At 41.2% G+C, this 26,503-nt stretch overlaps 2 protein-coding genes across 4 annotated transcripts; both read left to right on the top strand.

Moving 5' to 3' along the window:
* Window positions 1–54: 54 nt before the first annotated feature.
* MS4A2 (membrane spanning 4-domains A2) lies at window positions 55–10,900 on the top strand. Its single transcript, XM_025915648.2, has 7 exons — window positions 55–327; window positions 1,635–1,758; window positions 2,294–2,428; window positions 4,474–4,530; window positions 5,307–5,459; window positions 5,798–5,896; window positions 6,759–10,900. Exons 1-7 carry the CDS (start codon window positions 266–268, stop codon window positions 6,855–6,857), a joined length of 729 nt encoding a protein of 242 aa, XP_025771433.1. The 5' UTR covers window positions 55–265; the 3' UTR covers window positions 6,858–10,900.
* Window positions 10,901–20,228: 9,328 nt separating this feature from the next.
* LOC112852162 (membrane-spanning 4-domains subfamily A member 4A-like) lies at window positions 20,229–26,503 on the top strand. 3 transcript variants are annotated; one of them, XM_025915661.2, is made up of 7 exons: window positions 20,229–20,449; window positions 23,430–23,539; window positions 24,133–24,267; window positions 24,477–24,533; window positions 24,919–25,035; window positions 25,814–25,915; window positions 26,296–26,503. In XM_025915661.2, the coding sequence occupies exons 1-7, from the start codon at window positions 20,332–20,334 to the stop codon at window positions 26,380–26,382; spliced, it is 726 nt and encodes a 241-aa protein (XP_025771446.2). In that variant the 5' UTR covers window positions 20,229–20,331; the 3' UTR covers window positions 26,383–26,503. The 3 variants fall into 3 exon arrangements, with proteins under 3 accessions (XP_025771446.2, XP_025771445.1, XP_086535480.1); XM_025915660.2 differs by having other exon boundaries at window positions 23,401–23,539; XM_086679354.1 differs by lacking the exon at window positions 24,919–25,035.

Below are 26,503 nucleotides of genomic sequence, written 5' to 3'. Positions count from 1 at the left end.
GGAGTCTCAAATTTCCTCATTCCATACTTGTCCCTGTTCAGTCCCTCAGTTTTGTTCTTCGATATAACAAAACCACAAACAAACCTACTGCTCTATATCAGCTGGGAAGCTTATCTGTGGGACACATGCCTTGAGTATGAAGATAGTCATCAAGGTCATGAGACAACCCATCCTCACTGACCATCTGGAGCACACGGCGAGAGGAAGCCCAGCAAGGCTCATCGTAACAGCATTCTTCACGGGTCGCTCGCTCAGCTCGTGAAAAATGGACACAGAAAGTAGTAGCAGGGCAGGTCTTGCTTTCCCAATGTCACAAAGCCCCTCCAGGTAGGTACAGGCTACTGTTTTCTTTCTGTTCCCAGTGGGCCAGTGATAGTGACAGTGCCGGGGAGACGCCAGTTCATGGATTTAGGCACAGACCCATCTGGTTTAATGAATACATCGAGTATAAAGAAGCTATCTGCTATACTTTGCCAGTAGTTCGTTCTCTCTGGGTGATGGGGAGGAAGGTTTTCGCTCAGCTTGGGAACTGGGAATAACGTGAACTTCCTCACAGAAGGACCTTATATTGTGGGGTTGAGGTAGGGGAGTTTCGTACTAACGAAGATTGAGATTTCTTGCCTCTGCATCTGAGGTGTGTTCAGGGAGAGAAGGTTTTCAAAACAACCCTGGGCTCATCCCTGGTTTAATCTCTGTGAATCTCCTTCCACGGAATCCTGTCCCACTGTTTAGAGAGACAACGGGGTGGTGGGGAAGGTGCATAATTCAGTTTTCCTTTGAATACTGAAGATGGGCATGTTATTAAGACTTTCCTTTTAGAGATTTTAGGAGAGGCTGATGACAGAGCTTTGGGAATCAATATTGGACTGAATATTATTGCAAAATGTTAAGTATATTCCAAAGTTTTAGAAAGGACAGTAGCTCTGGTTAGCCTCCTCTGAGGCTGAAAACAAGAATAGAGATTTAATCAGCCCTTAAAAGCCATTCCTTTGTGCACATGAACGTGAGTGTGTCATTGGCAAAATATATTCAGGTCCATTTCTGGGTTAAAAAGACTGAGAGACACAGGTAAACGCGTCTGTTTGTTTTTATGTTTATTTATCAGCGTAGATCACTGAGAAAGAACTTGGTAGTGACCCCACACCAAGAATAAGAAGACTTGGCTCATTTTTTGTTCCATTTTGTTCATCTAATCACTAGCCAGACAGTGATCTTGGCCACTAACTTTGACTCAGTTTCTTATACATTATTATGAAGACTTTCTTTTTTTTTATTTTTATTTTTTTTTAATTTTTTTTTTCAACGTTTATTCATTTTTGGGACAGAGAGAGACAGAGCATGAACGGGCGAGGGGCAGAGAGAGAGGGAGACCCAGAATCGGAAACAGGCTCCAGGCTCTGAGCCATCAGCCCAGAGCCCGACGCGGGGCTCGAACTCACGGACCGCGAGATCGTGACCTGGCTAAAGTCGGACGCTTAACCGACTGCGCCACCCAGGCGCCCCAAGACTTTCACTGAAAGATTGTTTTTGAGAAAATAGTCAATCCCCGCCTCCCCCCCCCCCCATTCCTGTCAGTTGAGAACTTCACAGAGAGAGAATTTTCTCACGGCTGAATTTCTGCTTAAACTATACAGCGTGCCCCAGATCGAACTTTCGGAAGTATCTCTCCATGATAACGCCTTACGGGAGGAGGCTGCCTCAGCCCCACCAAGCAGTACCTGGCTAAGGTTTTTGAGGAGGGAGCTGGAATTCCTGGGGGTGAGTGAGCATCTTCCCACATCAACCAGAGTAGAACTGGCTCTACTCTGAGCCAGAGTATTTGGGTGTATGAACAGTTTCCCCACTTGGATTCATGAGGCATGAAAAATCTGGTAGATGAGGAGGCAACATGGGGCCCGGTTGAGTAGAGAGAAGCATTTCCTCATGAAGACTAGGAGAAGAATGGCAAAGAGGATCTGCCAACACTGGTCAGTTGCTGGTGGGTTAATATCACGAATATCAAATTAATAATTGTTGTCTGCACCTCGATGGAAAGAACAATTATTGATGTCTACCATGACTATGTAAATAAAGGCACATGAGAAATGCATTGGCCATCCCTGCATCAGATCATGCCTGTATCCATTCTTAGAGGGGCCTGATGATTCTAGAAAATATTGCATTTAAATTCTGTCTCAGGATAGCTTAAGACACCCAAGCAATTTCTCATGTTTGGCCTTCATCATAAGGACTTTGATGCAGTCTTGAAAAAATACCTTCTTATTTTACAAAACATATGCATCTTTTTCTACAGGTAACACAAATTCTGATTGCTTTGATATGTCTTTGTTTTGGAATAATCGTCTGCTCTGCGATCAATGCTTCCGAATTTAAGGAAGATTTTTTTTCATCATTTAAAGCAGGCTACCCATTCTGGGGAGCAATGTTTGTGAGTAAACATCTACAATTGCCTCTGAGATAACACTGCATGTAGCTTTTCTCTTGCCCACATCAGATCTAACCAACTATTTATTCTAGTATTTAGAGTATATATATATATATATATATATATATATATTGCAGTTTAAAAAGCACTTGGGGTAAGCACATTAGTACTCTTTTATCAGATGAGAAACCTGAGATTAATAAAAGTGAAATGAATTGCCCAAGGGACATTTAGCTAATAAAAAATAAATCGAAACTTTCAGAATCCAGGGGCACCTGGGTGGCTCAGTTGGTTAAGCGTACGATTTCAGCTCATCTCGTGATCTCATGGTTCCTGGGTTTGAGCCCTGCATCGGGCTCTGCGTAGACACCTCTGAGCCTGGAGCCTGATTCAGATTGTGTCTCCCAATCTCTCTCTGCACCTTTCCCTCTTGTCTCCTCTCTCTCCCAAAAATAGAGATCAACATCAAAATAAATAAATAAATAAATAAACGTTCAGAATCCAATTCCAGAAAAATATCCCTCACACTATTTGTCAGTCAAGTTATCTTCATGATGGCAGGAGGAAGAGACTGAGGAGGTGAGGAGGACAAGGTCAAACAAGGCCAAGGGCATCTGATAAACTCATACTATGTCCTGGAAACTCTTTTAGGTGCTTTCTCATTGTATCTCCTTTTAAAAAAAATATTTATTTATTTATTTATTTATTTATTTATTTATTTAGAGATAGAGAGCACAAGTGGGGGAGAGGGAAAGAGAGAGTAAGAGAGAGAATCTGAAGCAGGCTCCATGCTCATGACCCTGGGATCATGGATGACCTGAGCCAACATCAAGAGTCAGCTCAACTGACTGAGCCACCCAGGCACCCGTTCATGACTCTTTTTGAACCTTTGCCATATTTTATTTGACACGTCTCTCTACTGTCCTTCATTCCATACACTTCGCTTATTAGGTGTCTCTCTACCCATCATACACTCTGAACCTTTGAAATTGTTTTGAATTTGTGCTATTGACTTATATTTTCAAGAAATCTTTACCCATGTACATCTTCATAATTACTTTATGTCTACATGACCTATGTGAGACCCAAGATGTGCATGCCACAAACACACGCTTCTTGCCCAAAGGGGCTGACACTCTAACACACAAGATGCTCATACAAACAAATAATTACAACAAAATGAGAGCCATTTTACAACAGTCATGTACCAGGTCTGCTGGACCTTGCTACTCCAACAGTAACTCATGGATTGTCAGGATCAGCATCACTCGGGAGCCTGGTAGAAATGAAGAATCTCACGCCCCCTCCAGGACCTACTGGATAAAAGTCTGCATTTTGCAACAGACCCATAAATACGGACAACAAACTGGAGGTTGCCAGAGGGGAGGGGTGTTGGAGGATGGTCAAAAGGAGTGAAAGGGAGTGGGCAATAAAGACTTCCAGTTATGGAAGGAATCAGTCGTGGAATAAAAGGCACAGCACAGGAAGTATAGTCAGTGGTATTGTAATAGCGTTGTACGGGGACAGATGGTAGCTATCCCTGTGGTGACCAGAGCGTAATGGATTGACTTGTCGAATCACTATGTTGTATGCCTGAAACTAATGTATCATTGTGTGTGTGTCACATATACTTCAATTAAAAAAAGTAATCTGGGAATGCCTGGGTGGCTCAGTCAGTTAAGTGTCCAACTTCGCCTCAGGTCATAATCTCGTGGTCCATGGGTTAGAGTCCCACTGTTAGCACAGAACCCACTTCAGATCCTCTGTCCCCCTCTCTTTGCCCCTTCCCTGCTCTTTCTCTCTCTCAGAAATAAATAAACATTAAAAAATAATAATCTGTATTTTAACAAGACTGTCACATGATTCATATGCACACTTAATTTTGAGAAGCACCCTATAGGACAAAAATGATGAGCTTATGGGAAATATTAATACATAGCTTTATAGAGTACCCACAACTTAACCTTACATTTGGAGGATAGGGGAGAAAGGGGAAGTAAAGACAGACAGAGACTCACTTTATTTCTCCCTTCCTTCCTTTTGAACAGTTTGCTATTTCCGGATTTTTTCCAATTCTGTCTGAAAAGAAATATGCCATATATCTGGTGAGTTGCAATTCTGTCTTTATCCATCCGTGAGAAAATAAGAAAAATGGAATTTTAGGAGTCTTGAGGGAGATGTGCCATCATCTCCCCTATAATGAGTGAATGTGGATGTGGTTTTTTTTTATCCAATCTACTTTGTGTTGGATATAATCATTAAAAATATAACCATTACAATATCAATCGTCTTCTTAAAAAGACAGTAAAGCATCAGTACCTTGACACTTGTTTTAAGAAATATCTGCACACTGGGCCTTGTCCTTGTGAGTACAGTCATATGATCAAATGGATGATTTGTTTCTTTTTTTTATTTCCTTTTTTTTTTTTTAACGTTTATTTGTTATTAAGAGACAGAGAGTGAACAGGGGAGGGGCCGAGAGGGAGGGAGACACAGAATCGGAAGCAGGCTCCTGACTCTGAGCCGTCAGCACAGAGCCCGACGCAGGGCTCGAACTCACGAACTGCAAGATCGTGACCTGAGCCGAAGTCGGGGACTTAACTGACTGAGCCACCCAGGCACCCCTGATTTGTTTCTGATTAAGGAGACTGCTTGAGGAGAGATGATGTGTGTCCACAAGGGCCTTCCTGACTACAGTCCTAGCAAGAAGGTTATAGATGCTTAGTAAACAATGAGTACACTGCCAAGATTTCCTTTTTCAATTTACATTTGGAACCAAGGCAGAATTTACTGGATGCAACCAGCCGTCAGAATGCAGGGAGGTCTACCGAATGCGCTGGCAGATGGAGGCCCAGGTCTGAGTGTTGTCCTTCACCATCAGGTGTGGGGAAGCCTGGGAGCAAACACCGTCAGCAGCATCGTTGCAGGAATAGGAATCTTCATCCTGACCATCAACTTGACGAGTTGCTGGCCTCATATCTACAACTGCCAGGAAGCTGGTGGAGATGTCTGCTTTGTGGCTTGGTTTTCCACCGTATGTATTTCTTGTGGAAGTGCTAAGATTCTGACTCCCAATCCAAGTAAGAGCTCTCTTTCCCTTTTCCGTGAACCCCATCCTCTGCTGTAACCTCTGGGGTAGTGTTCTGGGGGTGCATGTATGGAGATGCTGGCTGCCGACCCCTTCCCAGCTGAATTCTGTGAGGTTGGAGTCACCTGCCTGGACGACCATCGTGTGGTGTCCCCCTTCGTATGTCACTTCATTGGGACTGATCACGTTGAGGGGGTGATGAAATCAGGGGCTGCTATAATGGAGCACATTTTCAGGGCACCTACCTTGTGACTCCACTTGTCTTGTTGGTTATTGTTCAACAGGAGATCGTGGCAATGATCCTGTTTCTCACCGTCCTGGGGTTTTGTAGTGCTGTGTCACTCATGATCTATGGCCTTGGAGAAGTATTCCAGGAAAAGAAGGTAGGTAGAGGCCTGATAATCCTGAATGACAAACTGAAGAATTTGAGCTTCATCTTAAAAGTACGGCCTGGATCTCTGGGAACATTTCTTCTAGAAAATTATTTCTTCATGTTTCAGTATTTTGGTTCCGAAATCTCGTATTTTAAATCACATTTTTCCACTTGTAAAAGCCCCAATCTCTGGGTATATCCTCATGACTGAGCATGAGGAAAGTAGAGTTTTCATAATTCTAGAAAAGGCTGTGGGTTGAGCATGAGAGACAAATGTGAAAGTAGCATGTGATGGAACCTCCCAGGTATCTGGGCTTATTTTCTCTTCCAGAATAGGTCCCTCATATGTGTTCCTACTCTCTCTTTTTTCTTGGCTTTCAACTTCTTACTTGCTCTGAAGGCTCAATTTTCTTTCCTTCCCAATTCATGATTACCAACTACATTTCTGCTTGCCTTACCCATCTATTATACCTTTGATGTACGAAAAGGACTCACCAATACTTGCACAAGCACTGACTCAAATCTTCCAGATGATACACACTCCCTTCATCTGTCCATTTGCCAAAGCATTCAAGTCTGGTGGCCTTTTTTTGTTTTGATCACTTGCCTCCAAAGATAAATAAGACAGCAGATATACCAAAGTTCAGACACAGTAGTCTCACCAGCTTGTTATTGACTGATGTAATTTCTCCTGGGCCCACTTGGCCAGCCAGTCTGGCTTGGTTTATTGGAGATGGAAGTAATAATTACAGTGTAATGAGAAAGAGAGTGACACTCAGAAAGTCAAAAGAGATGTGATAGATCTCTCGAACAAGTCGTCTAGTGGTGGAAAATTCCTGGTGATTAATATTAAATCATTTTTCCCTCATCAGATTCCAGAAGATCGTCTTTATGAAGAATTAAACATATATTCGCCAATTTACAGTGAGTTGGAAGACAAAGGGGAGACATCTTCTCCTGCTGATTCATAAGAATTATGTGTTCAGAACATTCTGACTCACAGCAAAAGGTCTAGAAAAAACCAAGATCTTTGTTTAAGGGGCTACCGACAAAATTTCAATTCTCTCTATGGTCTGCCAGTTTTACATTAAGATTTATTCTCCAGATGGTAATACTCTATCTGTTGTTTCTGCTCACCTAGACTCCCCCTGCCTCACCCATTTTTAGATATGATTGACTCCTATTTTTCTTGTTTTCTATTGCTGTCTCGTACCTACTTTTGTGGGAAGTCAACAAATAATCAGTTAGCATTTACTCTGTGCCTATAATGGTGCAAATAGAGGAAACAAGAGGAAGTCTGGTTGAGAGATGAGTTAAACTTTGACAGTTCGGTCATGTTTGGTTCTTAGCCCTTTTCAGAGTTCGTAAGGGCTACAGATGTGCGTGATATATGTCCCCCTACTGGACTGTAAGCACCTAAAGGACAAAGCCCATTCAGCAAATGTATACTGAGGACCAAATAAGTGTTCTAAGTTTTCCACACTTGTCTCTTTCACTTCATGTTTCCCAGTTTCCTATATCATGGGAGCTCAAAGTGTATTTGTGGAGTGGATGGGGGAACATTCTGAGAAGATATACCACTGGGTCAGGTGCCAGGTTGAGTTGCGAAGAAGAAAGAAATTACTTTAAGGTGAATTTGGAGGTGAGAAGGAGGCCAATTGGCAGATAATTAGCAATAGGAGTATAGTCAGATGGAAATTTGAAAAGAATTCTATTCTATTAATCATTTTGGTGGATGTTTATCACATCAGCTTAGCAATGGATGCTTCCTGCTTATGTTTGATCTTATGTGGAGAGTCCAACATGGAATGTTAGAAGGATCACAGATCTTAGAAAACGCATTGGAATCCCAGGCCTATTGCTTATTAGTTGAGTGGGTTGTGGGAAGTTATTTAATTTTTTTTTTTTTTACTTAATCTGGTTTTTCTCATATGTAAAATTAAGACATTAGGAATAACTTACCTGCCAGGATTAAAGGTCTATTGTGGGAACACACACACACACACACACACACACACACACACACTTAAAACTAACTCAAATGGCCCCACTCTCTAATTCCACTTCAATTTTCTCTCTTAAATACACTGTGTTTGACCATTTCGCATCAGCACCCCAACTTGAATGTTCTGTCATCTCTTCTGTGCTTGCTTGAATTTCTTCTTTCTTCAATCCCTACTTTAAGTCCCTCCTCATTCTTTAAGGTTTTCCAGTCAAAATTGTTCTTTTCTCTAAATGATAATTTTTTTTCAAACCAAATACTCACACACACACACACCTTACACTATATATAACTTCCACATGCAAATATTTTTAATGGTTACTTATTTTGGGGAGAGAGGGAGTGAGAGAGAGAGAGAGTGGAAGGAATATAGAGAGAGGGAGAGAGAGAATCCCAGGCAGGCTCTGCATTGTCAGCACAGAGCCCAACATGGGGCTCAAACTCATGAACCTGAGCAGAAATCAAGAGTCAGATGCTTAACCGACTGAGCCACCACCCAGGTGCCCCTCCATATGCAAATACTTTACATCCCCTTAATGATCATACATTTTTTTCAAAGACACAAAGTCTCACAAAAATCTGTATATTTTCTGAATCATTCATATTTCACATTCACTGACACAATTTTGTTCAATAATGTTTGCAGAATGATGAGTGAGCAGTGGGGAGTTTTACTAGGTTACTCAGTATCTGGTGATATGGAGGGGTAAAAAAACAGGAAAACCATAAATGGAAAGATCATTTAATGAGGAATTTGAAATGGAAGAAGAATAAATGAATGAGGACTTGAGATTAAGTGGAGTCAGTGGGGATGGAGAGAAATGGTCATACCTAAAACATGGAGTGAAAGAGAAATTGGTAGACGTTGTTAACAAGTTGAATTAAAAGACAAGATTTGATAAGCGATTGGTTGATAAACACATTCCGTCACTGGGTCTAAGGTCAAAGGAGAATACCTGGTAAGTGTGTGTGAAACATGGATTGTCAGAAATATGAACTGATGAATCTGATGTAGGAAGTCAGAAATATGAATTGATGAGGGGTGCCTGGGTGGCTTAGTCAGTTAAGTGTTTGACTTTTGATTTTGGCTCAAGTCATGATCTCATGGTTGTGAGATTGAGCCACGAGTTGGACTCCTCACTGGTGGAGCCTGCTTAGAATTCTCTCTCCCTTGCCCTCTGCCCCTCCCCCACTTATGCTTTCTCTCTCTCTCTCCCTCTTACAAAAAAAAAAGTATGCATTGATGAGGGAGGAGCACCTATAGACCTAAATTAAGCTCAGTCTTAAGATTTTATTTTTAGGAGACAAAAAAGAAATGCAGTAGAGAGAGCCTGATGGCACCTAATACAGAGTTTTGGTCAAAATGAAATTTGGTGTCATTATTGGAGAGATCATTAATGAAGCAGATTAATACTCTGGGGGAATTCTTTTGAGATAAAAGGGAAGCCAAGTTAACTTTCACATGCCTATAATCACAGGGGTGATGGGAAGGACAAAATTCTAGGGTAGAAGATACAAGAATTAGGCAGAAAAGTGCATTGTGGAACAGTAGACAGCAGATAGTTCAAAGTAGAGAGAGGTCAGATAAAGAGAGAATAACTCACCAGCTCAGACAGCATCTGCTGGCAGGGTGAGAGAGAAGTCTACAAGAGATGTCTTGTCCTGGGTGTGGTAGGCAAGAGAGAAGTCTGCCTCCAGGTGAGGCACAGAGATGGGGAGAGCAAGTAGCAATGGTGAATGAATGCCAGAGGTGCAGAGAAATTTGAACCAGGGGCTGGTGGTAACTGAATAGAACATCTGCAGAAGCATTTAGAAAGAGACAATGCAGGTATATGTGATATGAGAAGTAAGAGAATAGATTGCAAATCAAAAATCACAAAGAAAAATAAGCAAAATGATTACATTGCTGTGGATGTTTTTGTTAGTAAGAGGAGGAAAAAATAATTCACATCTTTAGCTTAAGCAGACGAGTCCTGTGGAGGGTCTGAAGAGTCATCTTGGGGCATTATTCACAAGTCATTAATAAAATAATTATGTTTTATATACTTTGCCAAAATTAAAAAGTGACAGGGAGAGATTAATTTCCCCAGGCCATAAAAGTGATCACATAACCACACACTTGGTATGCTTAATCTAGCCTTAGAACCTCAGGTTTTCTACTTTCATTTTTCTGAAATAAAATTGTGTTCCTCAAAATTTGATAGCAACATGAAAATATACCCTTTCACTGTGTTGCTTGTTACATTGTATCACCATTCTTGATCACATCACTTCCATGGCATATATATTCCCATCCAAACTCCAAAGCCTGGTCTACCAGGACCCCTAGAAATGGATTCAGTCCGGGGCGCCTGAGTGGCTCACTCGGTTAAGCATCTGACTCTTGATTTTGACTCAGGTCATGATCTCATGGTTCATGAGTTCAAGCTCTGTGTCAGGCTCTGTGCTGACAGTGTGGAGCCTGCTTGTGATTCTCTCTCTCTCTCTCTCTCTCTCTCTCTGCCCTGCCGCTGTTTGCTCTCTATTTCTCAAAATAAATGAAAATAAACTTTAAAAATGCAAAAAAAAAAAACGCAAAAAAAGAAAAATGGATCCTTTACAATTGTACATTATCATTCTTTCTCTAACTCAATTCATATTTGAACCTTGTTACTGACTATATCTTTCCTGTGTATATGACACAATTTTTGTCTCAAGACCATTCTGATAGTTGTCCTGCCCCCTGCCTGCCTTTTATCATATGCCCACTTCAGGCATACCCTGAGCACACAACTGGCCTTCTTCACACATTCATTGCTTCAAATTATCTTTCTAAGAATTTCAACTTGAAGGTCATCTACTCCATGAAGACTGCCTAATGCACACCTGTTCATCCAGCCTTCATTTTTTGCTTCATAACCACTTCACCCTGTGATGTGGTATGTGATCAATAATTGTTAGTGTACTTGTGATCTTCCTGATGTATCCTCAATTACTAGTATTTGTGCAATAAATTGAAATAATTTCAGTTGATTTCTTATCTGTGTTTGTGTTTGTGTTTGAGGGTGAGGGTCTGACCAAGGATGACAGAGAATCAAAGCACCAATTCAGTTGCCTGGGACCAAGAATAGGATGTGGAGTCCTCTTTTTTTAATCAATGTTTTATCAAATGGAACAATCTATAAATAACCCTATGGACAGAAAACAGTTGTAAGAACAATTGTCAGCCATGTCTTGTCAATAAATGGTGGGATAAAGGGCTAAAGAAATTCTTATCAGGAACCTCATTTTGGGGCGCCTCGGTGGCTCAGTCGGTTAGGCATCCAACTTTGGTTCAGGTCATGATCTGGCAGTTCATAAGATCGATCCCTGCATCGGGCTCTGTGCTGACAGCTCAGAGCTTGGAGCCTGCTTCAAATTCTGTGTCTCCTTCTCTCTCTGCCCCTGCCCCGCTCACACTCTGTCTCTCTCTCTCTGAAAGATAAGCATTAAAAAAAAAATGAATCTCATGTTACAAGTTGGTCCTGACTCTTATTTATTTGCTATGCAATGTGAACTGGGAACAGTCTTTTCCCTTTGTGGACTTCGGGCTCTCCATCTAAAATGAATAGAAAATTGTTGAAAAGGTGACAAAAGATTTCTAACTGATATTTCTGTGCTTTTGGTAAATCACAATTATTAAGTTTGTAGTTGGGATGGCAGAAGCAAGCAGTGCTATCTGATGCTATTTAACGTGTGTCCTAGCAAGGTGTCTGCAACAATAATATTTGTTCTCAACTCTTCTGACAAAAAGCTCACCTAAGGTTTCTTTCTGAAAATTGTCTTAGAAATAAAATTTCCCAAATTATTCAATTCTATGAGGGTTGGGTTTACCTACAAAAAACACTGATAAAATAAGGTACTGTATCCATAATTTCAGATTTATGTAGAGTGTTGAGGTGAATTTATATATGCAAGAGTGTGAAAGTCCATTGATAGTTGCTATGTTTCCTGAGTATTCCCTCCCCCCCCCCCCCGGAAGACCTCTACTCACTCCACAAACGGTCAAGTGGGCTCAATTTATGTCTCTCAAACAGCTTCTCTCTGGGATGCCCTGCCTAGGGTTTTGGTGAATGATATTGAGGAACAGGAATTATTTAGAATGTGAACTTGGGAATATAATACAATCAGAAGCAAATTGCAGTAGCTGCATTAGATACCAACTCTCTGACCTTGGGCAATTTTATCTCAGGTTATTTTTCTTATTTCTTAAATGGGTATATGAAATATAACTATTTCAAATTCATTATGCATGCCCAAAGATCATGTAGCCAAGTGCCTGGAATGGTGAATAGGATATACTGCATTCATAAAGATTGATGCCTAATCTTGAACCCGAAAAGAGACACACCATCCCAACTTTTCAGAAGCCCTTCACAAAATTCACCTGTACCTTGTCATTTCTAGTGGGAGAAAGTGGGTATGGGATCCTGGAAGGGACCAGGGAAGGTAATTATTAGCAGTCTTCACATAGAATATTTCTAACTAAATTGAAATGCATGAAATGTACATTAGAGGATGATATTGTCTTAGCCCTAAACCATCAGAGAAGTAGGTGGGGAGACGCTATAGAGAAAAAAATGCTTTCAGATGAGCCTTGGGAGGGCAACTTATAAAAACATTTCTCTTGGGTGATGAGAAATATCTTAACACATACTATTAACCTATTAGGAACGAACTCCTAGGAAAACAGTGCAAAAGCCTCAATCTGAAACAAACACAGGGAAGAGAGGGATGGATAATCAAGGGAGATTCTGGGCTCTAACATTCAGCTGTGGCAAAAAGGTGCCCGGATAGAACAGCTCATTTCCTGTTCTTGTTCTTTGGTGGCCTCAGATAACATTTTGGGTTGGATTCTGGCCCATGCTTCTGTAAGGACTTGGTCACAAGGAAAGATTTAGGCCAGTCAGAAGGAGTGTTGGCAATTAGTCTATGTAAGAAAGTTAGGAATATCTTTTACATGGTATAGTAGTTTTCAATATTTTTTTGTTTCAAGAAACAAGTATTGTAGGATAGACAACTATCACTTCCAGCCTCTGGCCACATTTTTGCCACTCGTAAATAACATAGATATTTTATCTAATGGGATTCTATGGATATGACAATAGAACAGAATGATGGCTGATCTCATGTTGAATTCCAGATACTTTACTCTGTCACAGAAGGTAAGAAATATGCTACAAATCCTGTCCTTCAGAAGTTTATATTCAAATAGGGAGAGAGAAAAAGAAAGATTCATTTGGGTGAATATAGACACTATTAGAACAAAGAGGAACAATATCCTTAGCAGGGAAGTTACCATAGGAAATCAACTAAATTTCAAAAAGCTGAACTGGAATCCAAACTCCCATGAGAATAAAGCGAAACTTAATTGAATTTCCACTAGGTCTCTAGCCTTCTGCTGGAAGCCTTGTTTTAGTTCACTTTAATCCCTAAAGCACACTGAGAGGTAAACAATATCTCTCTTTAAAATCTGTAAGGTTCTTTACACAACAAGTATAAAAATAATTCACCGAAGGCCATTTAGCCAGTAGATTCCAGAGTTGGGATTTAAACCCAAGCCAGCTTGATTTAATAGCCATGTTGTTTCCACTTGGTTCTGCCACCTCTCTTGGTAATGAGACGTGTAGAATAGATGAGTTCTGCCATCTTCTAAGTGATTGTTCATTTGCTCCTGATGTGGAAAACTTGGAGAATTGAAATGACACCAACATCACGAAGCATAAGATATCTCTCTTCTTTGTTCCCCTTACTAAACATTGACTCTTCCATCTGTGAACAAAAGCACCTCTACAAGAGCTATGGGGTTCAGCGCCAAACACCAAGGGACCTAGGAAGAGTTTTGCTGACTTGTGCATCTGGAGTCAGGCAGACAGATGTCAGGAGGGGCTGCAGAACCCGTGGGAGCTTGCTACCTGGTCCCAGACCCGTTGGCCTCCAGTAGGGGAAAACCAGGAGAGGGCTCACCTGGGCAGACACTCATAGACAAAAGAGAGACTTTTTAGAAGTCCAGTCTTGCCAGGGAAAGACTCTAGCACTCTGAACAAAGCAAAACCAAAACAAATGCCAAGTTTGGACACATTGGAGAGTGTTAGAGGAACTTCCGGTGGTGCCCTTTCCTTGAGGAGCCACAGCATGGGGGCTGAAGTGGTTGGTGGTGACCTCTCTCAGGGAAAAGTGAGAGCAACGTGTGAATTCCCAGCTGCCACAGCTGTGCAGCTCACTGCTGGAGAAACCTGGCTCTCTCTGGTAGCACCCTGAGTTTTGTGGCTCCATGACTGGGAGTATGGAGGAGATACAGAAAGAGCCAGATAAGAGTACCAGAGAACATGAAAGAGATGTAGTTCCTGCTGACTGCTTTTAGGACCCCAGCAGGAAGCCCACCCTACAAAGAAACCCTACATAACCATCAGGCTAATAGATTTCTCCGCAGAAACCTTACAGTCCAAGAGATAGTGGAATGACATATTCAAAGTGCTGAAAGAAAAAAATTGCCCACCAAGAATACTGTATACAGCAAAGTTATTTCAGACATGAAGCTGAAATACAGATCTTTCCAGACAAACAAAAGCTGAAGGAGTTGATCACCATTAGACCTGCCCGGCAAGAATCTCTGAAAGCAGACCTTTGGGCTGGAATAAAAAGATGTTAGTTAAGGACATGGAAGTACACAACACACTGGTAAAGGTCAATGTGCCTTCGGGTTTAGAAGACCGATTCTGTAACGGGTTGGCATGTTAGCCACCTAATAACTATAGTGTAAATGTTAAGCAAAATAGTGTTAAAAATCACAATAGCCACAATAACTTATTAATGAATACAGCATGTCAAGAAGGTAAATTGTGACCTCAAAAGTGTAAAGGGGAGTTAATGGGGGGAGCTTTGGTATGCCATTAAAGTTAAGTTGCCATCAGCTTACAATGACCTGTTTTGTCTATGTTTCATCTAAGTCTCATCGTAACCAAAGAGCAAAAAACCTGTAGTAGATTAGGATGGCCATTTTCAAAACAAACAAAAACAATAAATAATAAGGATTGGGAACGATGTGAGGAAAAGAGCCCCCCTTCACTCTGTTGGGGGGAATGTAAATGGGTACGGCCATTACGGAAACCAGTACGGGGTTCGTCAAAAAGTGAAAAAATAGAACTACCATTTGATCTGGGAATTCCACTTCGGGGGATACATGGAGAGCAGGATCTGGAAGAAATATTTGCACACCCACACCCACTGCAGCATTACTCACAGTAACAGAAGAGGTGGAAACAACCCACACGTTCATCAACAGACCAATGAATAAAGAAAACATGGTCTATACACACAATGGAATGTTTTTAAGCCTCAAAAGAGAAGGAAATCCTGTCAAATGTACACCATGGCTGAGCCTTGAAGACATTATGCTAAGTAATGTAAGCCAATCACAAAAAACAAATGGTGTATGATTCTGATTCCACTGTTATGAGGATCTAAGAAGTCAGATTCTTAGACACAGAAAGTAGACTTGTGGCTGCCAGGGATTGGGGTAGGAAATGAGTTGTTCAGTGGGTATAGTTTCAGTTTTGCAACAAGACATAGTTCTTTTTTAATTTTTTTTATCTTTATTTATTTTTGAGAGAGAGAAACAGAGTGAGAGCAGAGGAGGAACAGAGGGAGAGGGAGATGCAGAATCCGAAGCAGACTCCAGGCTCCGAGCTGTCAGCACAGAGCCCGATGCGGGGCTCGAACCCACGAACTGTGAGATCATGACTTGAGCCGAAGTCAGATGCTCAACCGACTGAGCCACCCAGGCGCCCCAACAAGAGATAGTTCTAAGTGCTGTTGCACATGTATCTGAATCTATTTAACAGTGCTGAAACTGTACTTAAAAAGGGTTAAAATAGCAAATTTTTGGTTGTATTTTTTTTTTTACCATAATTAAAAATTTTTAAAAACGTTGGAAATGATTGGGGAGCCAGATTCAGGAAGACACTGCCATTGCCTATCCTTTTAAAAAATTACAGCTGTTTCCAGTATATTAAGATGATAGGATGATAGGAAGTTCCATGATAGGAAGGACGTTGCAGAAAGCCCCACCAGTGGCCGGACAGCTACCCTAAAACACTGAGGCAAGTGACCGATAGGAAAACCAATGTTGCTGGTGAACCTCGTGCTGAAACATGCATCCACCCCTTTTCCTGCCATTTTAGAAGAAAGTACGTAACTTCTCGTTTTTTCCTACCAGATCTTCTTCTAGCATGTATCATGGGCAGAGTATAAATTGCCTCTAGAACACTAGCTAAGGTATCTGGGAAGTATTGACCCCAGCCTTCCAGCCCCTTTTACACAAAGTAGGATATGGGATGAGAAGCGCCCCCCCACCGCCACCACCGGTTTCCATTATAAAAATCCAACATACATATTCAAGATAATCTTACCAAATGCTGGATGTTGACCTATTTGCATATTCCCTTTCCTGTATGGGTTAATTTATATTTTCTACCAGGAAGAGAGAAATTTAGGATGGAACGGGATGCCAGGATGGACACAGGTGTCTGTTGCCAGAGATGACTCGCCATCACTAACTCTGAGAGTTTTTGGTATGTGTGGAAGACTGTAAGTTATAGGTTCAAGAAAGTCTTTCTCCCATGTCTCTGTGAAAATGTTCAACCATGGTTATGGGTCTGTATTGCAGTGCATAATGTGTGGCCCAACCTTTGCATCTTGGAGGGTAGATTCACTCACTAAATATAAAATTTTCCTTGTGGTTATTGTGACATGAATGTGCCCAGTGATGGTGTTGAAGATAATTCCATTTCCTGTGTGGGAAAAGGTGACCTTGTAGATTATTCCAGAAAGAGGAACCTCTTTGAAAAACAACGTTATCTTTGTTGCCTCTCTTCCTTTCCCAGTCATAACGTGATAAGATATGTAATCTCTTTTGACAACCATGTGCTCTTTTATGTTGGGCTTCTTTTACTCAGCAACCTTCTACTGGTGGTCATCCATGCTTTTGCGTGTACACAGTAGCAGTCCATTGTATGGATTTACCACAGTTTGTTTATCAATTTGCCTATCGAGCATTTGAGCTGTGTCCAGGTTGGTCTATGACAAATTAAGCTACTGCGAACATTCATGTTCAAGACTTTATATGGACGCAAGCTTTAATTTCCCTTAGGTGAACACCTAGAAGTGGAAAGGCTCAGTCCTACAAAAGATGTTTTACATTTAAGAAACTGCCAAGTTGTATTGTCAGGGACCCCAGTGAAAAACAATGGGGTGATGAGATTTTGGAATGGGGATACGGTCATGAAAACTCAAAAATTTGAATTTCCAGGTTTTCCTTTACCCTGTAAACTGGCAGAGGCTTTCTTGCTAGAGAGAAAAATCTCTCTTGCTCTTGCTGATGAACTTGGAGAAGTGCAAGCATGATCCACTTTAAAAAAATGCAAATTGTAATTCAAATTAAAAACATCTGTTCTTTGAAAGATGTTGATGTAGACTGAAAAGATGAGAAAAGGCGGGGAGTAAAGAGTTTTAAATCATATTTCAGATAAAGGTCTTGCATGCAGAATATACAAAGATTTCACTCAATAACCAGAAAAAAAGCAATTCAGTTTAAAAGGAGGCAAAAGATTTGAATAGACACTTGACCAAATAAATAAAGGATGATATGAAAAGAGCTCAAAACACAAGTTAAAATCACAATGAGATTACTTCACATCTATTAGCGTGGTAGAATGAAAAAGACCGGCCATACCAAGTGCTGGCATCATTGTGGGGAAACTGGAACATAAAATGATTCAATCATTTTGGAAGATACTGCTTCTCTCTGTAGCACCCTGAATTTTGAGGCTTCATGAGTGGGGGTATGGAGGAGATCAGAAAAGAGACAAATAAGAGTATCAAAGGGCACGAAAGGGACGTAGTTGGAAAATAACAGCTGTTTCCAGTAAACTAAGATGTGGTTGCTGCTGTCCATGGTAGGAAGTAGCAGAAAACCCCACCAGTGACCACACAGCTCCCCTAAAACTGAGGTCCCTGACAATACAATAAAAGACTTATTAAAGACAGGTATCTGGTGCCCTTTGCAGTTGTATTATCTTTAAAATTTTAAATTTGTGCTTGGTTTTTTACACAGTCTGCTCTATGGCGCAGAATATATATATTTATAAGTGTTTTAAGGGAAGCCTCATGACTTCCATAGTGTGTATTGCATTGATATTTAACTGACCTAAGAATTTTATTCCTTTTCCTCTAGGTTCCTAATGCAGTTAATATCACCAGCCACGGCCACAATCCTTATCCCATATTGTTCAAAGCACTAAAACTGCTTAACTCAAAGCTTTCTCTTCTACACTGACCTCACTCCTACCTACTGCAGTCTGGAGTCTCAGTAGTGATGTTACAGCATGCTAGAGATCATCGTTATAATTCCCCCTAATATGGAATCTTTATGATTATCTGATTGTGTAGACACTTACTTCCAAAATCTAATAGATTTTCTTCCTAGAGCCACTTCCGGTTCTATTCTACTCACTTCCCCTAAAAGCAGCAAGGATTTGAGTGCAGAGGGTTTATAGGATGGTCAGCTCAGAAAGTTGTGAGAAGGGGTGGGGAGAGTAGACAGGAAGGGAGAAGGAAAGCCAAAACACGATGGTTAGGTCCACCATTTTGCACAAGTGGAATTCGATTACCCAAATACCTTTGAAAAAGTGTGTAAAACACCTCCCGGAACCATCAGCTGAAAGCACAGGAGGCTGAAACGTTTAGCCATCTTTTTGGGAGGGTACACAAACATTTAGCCTTTAGTGTGTGTTAATCTTGTGCAATTTATATATCTTGCAAATATTACCTCCAAGTAGGTGGCCTTTATTTTTTTTTTTATTTTTTTTTTTTCAACGTTTCTTATTTATTTTTGGGACAGAGAGAGACAGAGCATGAACGGGGGAGGGGCAGAGAGAGAGGGAGACACAGAATCGGAAACAGGCTCCAGGCTCTGAGCCATCAGCCCAGAGCCCGACGCGGGGCTCGAACTCACGGACCGCGAGATCGTGACCTGGCTGAAGTCGGACGCTTAACCGACTGCGCCACCCAGGCGCCCCAGGTGGCCTTTATTTTTCATCTGCATGATTCTTTTATAGGTACTGAATACTGGTTTAAAATTTTTTTTAAATTTTTATTTATTTATTTTGAGAGAGAGAGAGAGAGAGAGAGAGAGAACATGTGCACATGCATGGGGGAGATGCAGAGGGAGAGAGGCAGAGAATCTATCACTATGTTTCTTGTTTGTTTGTTTTTTAATTTTTTTACATGTATTTATTTCAATTATTATTTCTTTTACTTTTTTTTCAATATATGAAGTTCATTGTCAAATTGGTTTCCATACAACACCCAGTGCTCATCCCAAAAGGTGCCCTCCTCAATACCCATCACCCACCCTCCCCTCCCTCCCACCCCTCATCAACCCTCAGTTTGTTCTCAATTTTTAAGAATCTCTTATGCTTTGGCTCTCTTCCACTCTAACCTCTTTCTTGTCCCCCTTTTATTTTTGAGAGACAGAGCACAAGCAGAGGAGGGGTAGAGAGAGAGGGCGATATAGAATTCGAACCAGGCTCCAGGTTCTGAACTGTCAGCACAACTCTACTTTTGTCTGCCCATATCCTAACAGAATGCCCTCCCTTTCGCAGACTTTCAGATCCAGTGAAACATGCAAAGAGCAGAGCATGGAAAATCAATGTGGGAAGAATATAACTTTTATTTATGTTATATATTGTAGAAAAAAATAGTATCAGTAAAAAGCCAAATTTTGGGGGTCTGATTTCTACCTCTTGATCTTCTGCAGCAATTGGTTCTCTGATTTAAAAAAAAATCAAGTAATTAGCAAGCCATAAAATAAATGGAATATCTTTCCTGATTTTGTAGACCAACTGATGGGACCTAGGGGCTGTGGGTAAATTTTTGAAAACCCATCTTGGAAGACCAGGGTAGAACATCATATGTTATATCTCAAGCAAAATCATAATCATAATCATAATCATAATCAATAAAGGTAGAGGGAGAAGAGTTTTCCAGTGTAGCCAAGAGAAAAGGGCTATCAAAAGGGTTGGTTGGTACCTACGATTAGTATACTCAATTGTAGTGGTTAGTGATTTTCGTCCTGATGTTTGTTAGCAAAATGTTAATTTGCACAAATTCAAGTTTATTCTTAGCTGCTATTTGGCCCTTGGATAAAAGTCAATCACGTGTTCTCCTGTGACTGAGGTTTTGCTATGAAAAGCCTTAAATACGGTACTTAAGAAAACAGCCTGGGAGTGCCATCAAGATCTAAAAGCAAGCTCTGTTGCTAGTTTGTCCGTGGCTTCACTATCTCATGCAAGCACAGTTTATTCACTGTGGTGGGCTGGGTAGGATGACCCACAGGAAATAATGGTGACTACACAGAGTCGAAGATGATTGCCCAATTACTCTTCAGATCAGATCAGGCTCCTCAGTGGAAATGGTGTTATGGAACGATGGCCCGGAGGAGCTCGCACCTCCCACTTCGTGCAGTTCTAGAGGGATGCAAAGGTAGGAAGAGCCCATCTTCTGTTCTCAGCTTCTAGGAAGAGTTCTGGGTTGAGCTGTTGGCAGGTGATATGTAAGAATGTGGGTCAAAAGTGTCTAGTACAGGCTGAGGTGTGAATGAACTTTGGGGCAAGTTAGCCTGCTCTTGACCTGGCTTTAGAAGGCTAGGCTCTCATCTATGTGGGAGTGAATGTTCAGGCTGCAGAATTTTGCCTCCTTCAACATCTTCTTCAAAGGGAAAACATCAAATAACTTCCAGAATAAATGGAATCTGAGCCAGAGAAATTGAAGGAAGGGAAAGGGAAGAAGTGGCTGACTGAAGGTATCAGACAGAGCCCTCCTTTCCTAGTAAATGGCTCTGTTGTGTATATTCATGTGCAGAAGGTAGTTCAACACACCCTGGCTTCTCCCCGACCTGATTTGAGAGGGAAACTATGAAAGTTGATCATCTAAGGAAACTTTTGTGGCCCATTCTTTATTCTCTGTCTTGTGATAGAAAGATTACTCTTTCTGAGTTCATGATCTCACAGTTCGTGAGTTCAAGCCCCACATTGGGCTCTGCATTGACGGTGCTTAGCCTGCTTGGGATTCTGTCTCTCTTTCTCTCTGTCCCTCCTCCGCTTGTGCTCTCCCTCTCTCTCAAAATAAATAAATAACTTAAAAAAAATTAAAAAGCTATTATTCTTTTTTGAGACACATAAGATCATATACTAGCATGTTGTGATATTGCCCCATATTTATGAGCCTTAAACACACACAAAAACGATCTGGGAGCTGATGTCATCTAAGGTCACAAGTTTAAGTTTTGTCTTCAGGATGTTTTGCTTAGACCTGGATCCTGATCCCTGAACAGAGAGCTGTCAAACCTCTGTCAATGATCTTTTTTCTCAACAGAGGTAGTGAAGTTACTGCTCAAGTCTATTTATAATTATCTCTGTTTCTGTGGGAGACTATTCAGGAATGACCAATCTTTTTTTCTTTAAGGCTAAAGAATGAGAAAGAAACTGGGAAATATAAAGAAACCACACTAATTATAGGTCACATTAGAACTAGGGCAGAGCATATCAGACAGCACAAACAAGGGTGCATCAGTGATTTATTGCCACAGTAATGGTGCATAACAAACACCCCCCTGAAACTTAATGGCTTAAAGCAATAAACATGTATATTGCTGAAAAGTCTGCACATGGGTGTGCATGGTTCTTCTGAAATCCCCTGGGATCACTCATAAGAATGAAGATCAATAATTGCCACCTGATTGAGGATGACTTCAGCCAACATGAATGTTATGACATCTTGCATTTTCAGTGTCTTGTATCCTCAAGCAAGGTGACTCAGCTGTTTTCTTAGCCATGGCATGAGCTCAAGAGCCTGTGTTTTTAAAACATTTGCTGATATCTCACTGGCCAAAGTGAGTCACATGGCTGAAATCAGAATTAAGGGGAGAAGGAAATACATTTATTTGATAGAAGCTATATTTATATGACAGTAAAGTCATGTGGCACTTGTAGGAATGCAGGGAAGGGTAAAGAATAAGGGCTATTGCTGCAACAAATCTATTTGCAAGGGAAGTATGAGACAATTAAAAGGACCTCTAAAGGGCGCCTGGGTGGCTCAGTCGGTTGAGCATCCGACTTCGGCTCAGGTCATGATCTCACAGTCTGTGAGTTTGAGCCCCGTGTCGGGCTCTGTACTGACAGCTCAGAGCCTGGAGCCTGCTTTGGATTCTGTGTCTCCCTCTCTCTCTGCCCCTCCCCTGCTCATGTTCTGTCTCTGCCTGTCTCAAAAATCAATAAAAACATTACAAAAACATTAAAAAAAAAAAAAAAAAGGACCTCCGAAAACCATGTTGACTCAGCTCTGGCTCATGAGAGCTTTTTGTTGATCAGCACTATGCTTGTGGTATAGGGGAACATTAGCAAAGGCCAGTGTGCTAGGGAAATGTAATTCTCATTTGCTTCAAACACAGAAATGCTGACTGACATTGAAGAAGTGATATAATCCCTTTAAAACTAAGTTTTCTTACATGGAAAGTGAAGGTTCTCATTTTACATAGTTTCTATTCACACGCACTTATAAATTCATGATATAAATTAAACACTTATTTTCTTTTACTGTATCGTAGGCTTCCAACGGACAGGAATTGTGTGTGTTTTATTCGTCACTATAGTCCTAAGCAACAAACCCTGTAACAGGGTCTGGCACATTTCATTGATAGACATTTCGTCAAAATTTGCTGACTGACTGAATGGATAGTATGCTTGTGAACAAAAAGCATAACACATATCCCTTTCAGGACTCTCTATAACAATTGATTCACTTTCCATCAGTCATTTTTTTTTTTCTCGAAGATATAAATTTAAGCATCCTGCATTAATGTTTACATTAAAATTTAATAATAATACATGAAAAATAATGACGCTGCTAATTATTTAGAATATACCAGTTCTGGGGCACCTGGGTGGCTCAGCTGGTTAAGCGTCGACTTCAGCTCATGTCATGATCTCGAGGTTCATGAGTTCAAGTCTTGCAGCGGGCTCTGTGCTGACAGCTCAGGGCCTGGAGCCTGCTTTGGATTCTGTGTCTTCCTCTCTGTGCCCCTCCCCTGCTCGCACTCTCTCTTTCTCTGTCTGTCAAAAATAAATAAATATTAGAATATACCAATTCTAATTTTATATGTACAAATCTTTTGAAATCATATGGATGTATGGCAAGCAACAGGAGGTGGGTACCCCAAGCACACCGTTTTTATAGGTTCAAAGCCTAGGGCACGGAGATGGTAAAAAAAGACTTGCCCAAGTTTACACAGTGTGTGAGTGAAATTATAACTTAATTTAACTTACCGTCACACCAAACTTGCCTTATGATACCTTTTTCCAAAGGCTGTTCTTCATATCTGGAATAAAGGGGTTGGAGAGTGGATCTGTTCTCTGTAAAATATTTACATTTTACAGCACTAAAGACTATGTTGATACACCCAAAGGAACAACTGGATGGTTTGGCCCAAATCCTCTCCAGAAAGACAACATCATCCAAGTAGACCAGACAGACAACCTGAAGATCTTCTTGAAGGGGGAGCCCCAAATACTGGGGGTAAGTGAGCTTGACCTCCAAGCGTAGTATTTGGGGAAATAGCCATTTCCAGAGAGGAGAACTGTTGTCCCTTGTGGCTCCTGAGGTGTGATTAGCTGTGTCATAAACTGACCTTCCTAGTGGCAGGAAATAGATTTTTTCAAAACCAGAGATCCGGAATCTGAAAGGAAAATGTGTTTCCCTAGTGACGGGGGTGGGGAAGACCTTTAGTTTTTTTTTTAAATTATTATTACGTTTATTTATTTTTGAGAGAGAGACAGACAGACAGACAGACAGACTGTGAGTGGCAGAGAGAGAGGGAAACACAGAACCCGAAGCAGGCTCCAGGCTCTGAGCTGTCAGAACTCACTCACAGTGAGATCATGACCTGAGCTGAAGTTGTATGCTTAACTGACTGAGCCACCCAGGCACCGCACCATTAAACCTTTCTAAACAGTCTTGAACTTGAGAAAACGCCATGGATTCCTAAGGATTTCATTCTGGGAACCCTTTCAAAACCAGGGGATGGGAGTTCTGTGTAGAGACCACAAAATCATCTTCCTAGAAGCCTGCATGCTTCATACTCTGAGCATATCTTCTTTTTCACTCCCCAGGTGACTCAGATCCTGATTGGTCTGATGCAAGTGTGCCTGTTTGTTATAGGTCTGTGTTTTTATTCTTCTGACTTTCCCTACTGGTGTTATCCTCTTACCATGGTCTCAGGATATCCTGTATGGGGATCCTTATTTGTGAGTATGTTGGAATATCTCAACTTCCTCAGCGGTAGAATTCACAAACATTCCTTCCAGCCTTCCCTCTTACAAACCAATGATGTGACCTGGGATTTTACTTCTTAGAGCAAAGTATGTGGCCTAAAGACTGGGGTTCTGATGACCTCTAGGGTACGTGGAAGGACAGGTGCAGGCTCACCAGTCTGAGTGGTTTCTTCCATTTTCAGTTCTTCTTATCTGGAGCTGTGTCTATTGCAGCTGGAAGAAAAATGACATTGAACCTGGTAAGTATGTCCCTGGGCCCAGGAGCAACAAGTAAAATCAGAAGTGCTGTATCTCAAGGCAAAAGAAATGATCTCTGATTCTCTGAATCATCTGGGCTCTATGGGGGTCATGGCAAATTCTTCCATAAGGAAACTGAGGTTTGACTTACCTTTTGTTTTTGTTTTTGTTTTTTGCCCCTATTGTCTGAAACTCCATCCTTGGGATTAATCTGTGAATATAGAATCCAATGCTTCAGCAGTATTCTCTTTTCTTTCTCAGACTTAGGAAAATTATTTGAGAATGTGTCTTCAACCCCTTCCAAATGAATGAATGTTTTTGTGTTCTCCGAAGGGAGGAAGGAGAAGAAACAGAGGGTTGTAGGGGACACTGATCATTCTCTTCCAGATCAAAGGCAGCCTGGGAGTGAACTTGCTCAGTGCTGTTGCAGGAGTGATAGGGATAATCGTGTTAATAATAGAACTGACTGTTCTATTTGCACCGGAGAAAAAGTGTCTTATTCTTGTAAGTGTTTCTGAGCTGCTTTTATTTTCTGCAATTATATTTATATTATCTAAATGCATGCTAGTGTGAGATGACTGTCTCCCAGTTAATCCTGGCTTATCACCATAAGTAAGATCTGGGACTTTGAGCTCATGGGGAGAATTTTCAGCCCCTTGCTGCTAGGACCTACCAGGACAGTTACCTTTTTTTCTCTCATTCTTCTCTGAATGCAGTTATGTTAGAGAATTGATCATTAGGCTCTTTCTTTAGTCTCCAGGGTCAAGTTACGATGGGGGTGGACCGCTGGGCAGGCTCAGCAGACTTTGTGTCATTTGTGGGTGGGTTGAGGAGAGTCAGGACACCAGGCCAAGATGCTCAGAGCCTCTGGGGGTATGTGTATGTACAAGGAAAGGGCAATGATATCGCTTTCACAGACCCGGAGGTTCTCTGCTCTTTAGATGAGAAAAAGGTATAAATTCATACAGGGATGAAAATAACCTGAAGTGGACAACACAGAGAATCTCTAAGCCCAGAAAACTATGCAGACACATGTGATTTCATCTGAATTTCCTTGCACTTAATGAAGTTCCAGAATAGAACTCCCCTCTGCTATTTTAGGATTTGCTTTCCAATTTTTCTTTTTTGGTTTGTTATGAGAGGGAATTTACCCGTTTCCGTAGGCGAGAAGGAGTCAGATTGGAATCAGAGGATCCAGGGCCAGGGGAAGTATCCATCTGTTATTAATATTCCTTTCCTTTTCCTCTTCTCTCTCCTCATGGAATCTGCTCCTCCTTTCTAGAGGACGTTTGAGATTGTGATATTAGTCCTCTCCCTGCTGGAAGTCAGCATCGCTATCTCTCTCTCTGTATTTGGGTGCAAGGTGACCTGCTTTGTCACTCAGGTGAGTGTTGAGGACCTGATGGAGGGTTCAAATTTGTCACGTTTTTGTTTCTCTCACTGTCTCTCTCCTCCTCTCTGGACCAATGAGAAGGATAAGGAAGCAGAGTGATGGAAAGATAGTTATGTACATGAGTCATTCTTGAAACTGAAGGAGACAGAGGAATACACGGATAGAGCTATGGTGTATGTTTCCAGGAACCTCATAGGTCTTGCGGGATATCAATTTTTATCGAGTGAGGGATGTAAGGCCCTGAAGGAAGGGACATTTAATTTTCAGGTCCTAGAATACACAAAAAAGGTAGGCATCACCAGGATAAATGCGAATCCCTCTAGCTGAAAGACGATGTGAATAATGGTATATATTATTCTCAATATCCACAGGTGGTGATTATCCAGTCAACCAATGACAAGGTGTCTTCAGCAATAGCCCCCCATGAACATATTTATGAGGAGCTGGAGTTTGAATAGAATAATTCCTGCTTTTGAAAATATTATTCATTGTGTATCTCTTTGCCTGCCAGGAAGTGTTCTCATCTGTGCACAGGAGCATAGTTATTACACAACCAAATAAAGTGCATTTTCTCCTCTA

Source organism: Puma concolor, chromosome D1, assembly GCF_028749965.1.
Source record: "Puma concolor isolate L17-30 chromosome D1, mPumCon1.1.hap2, whole genome shotgun sequence".
Taxonomy (NCBI): domain Eukaryota; kingdom Metazoa; phylum Chordata; class Mammalia; order Carnivora; family Felidae; genus Puma; species Puma concolor.
This window is presented reverse-complemented; position numbering and strand designations above follow the sequence as displayed.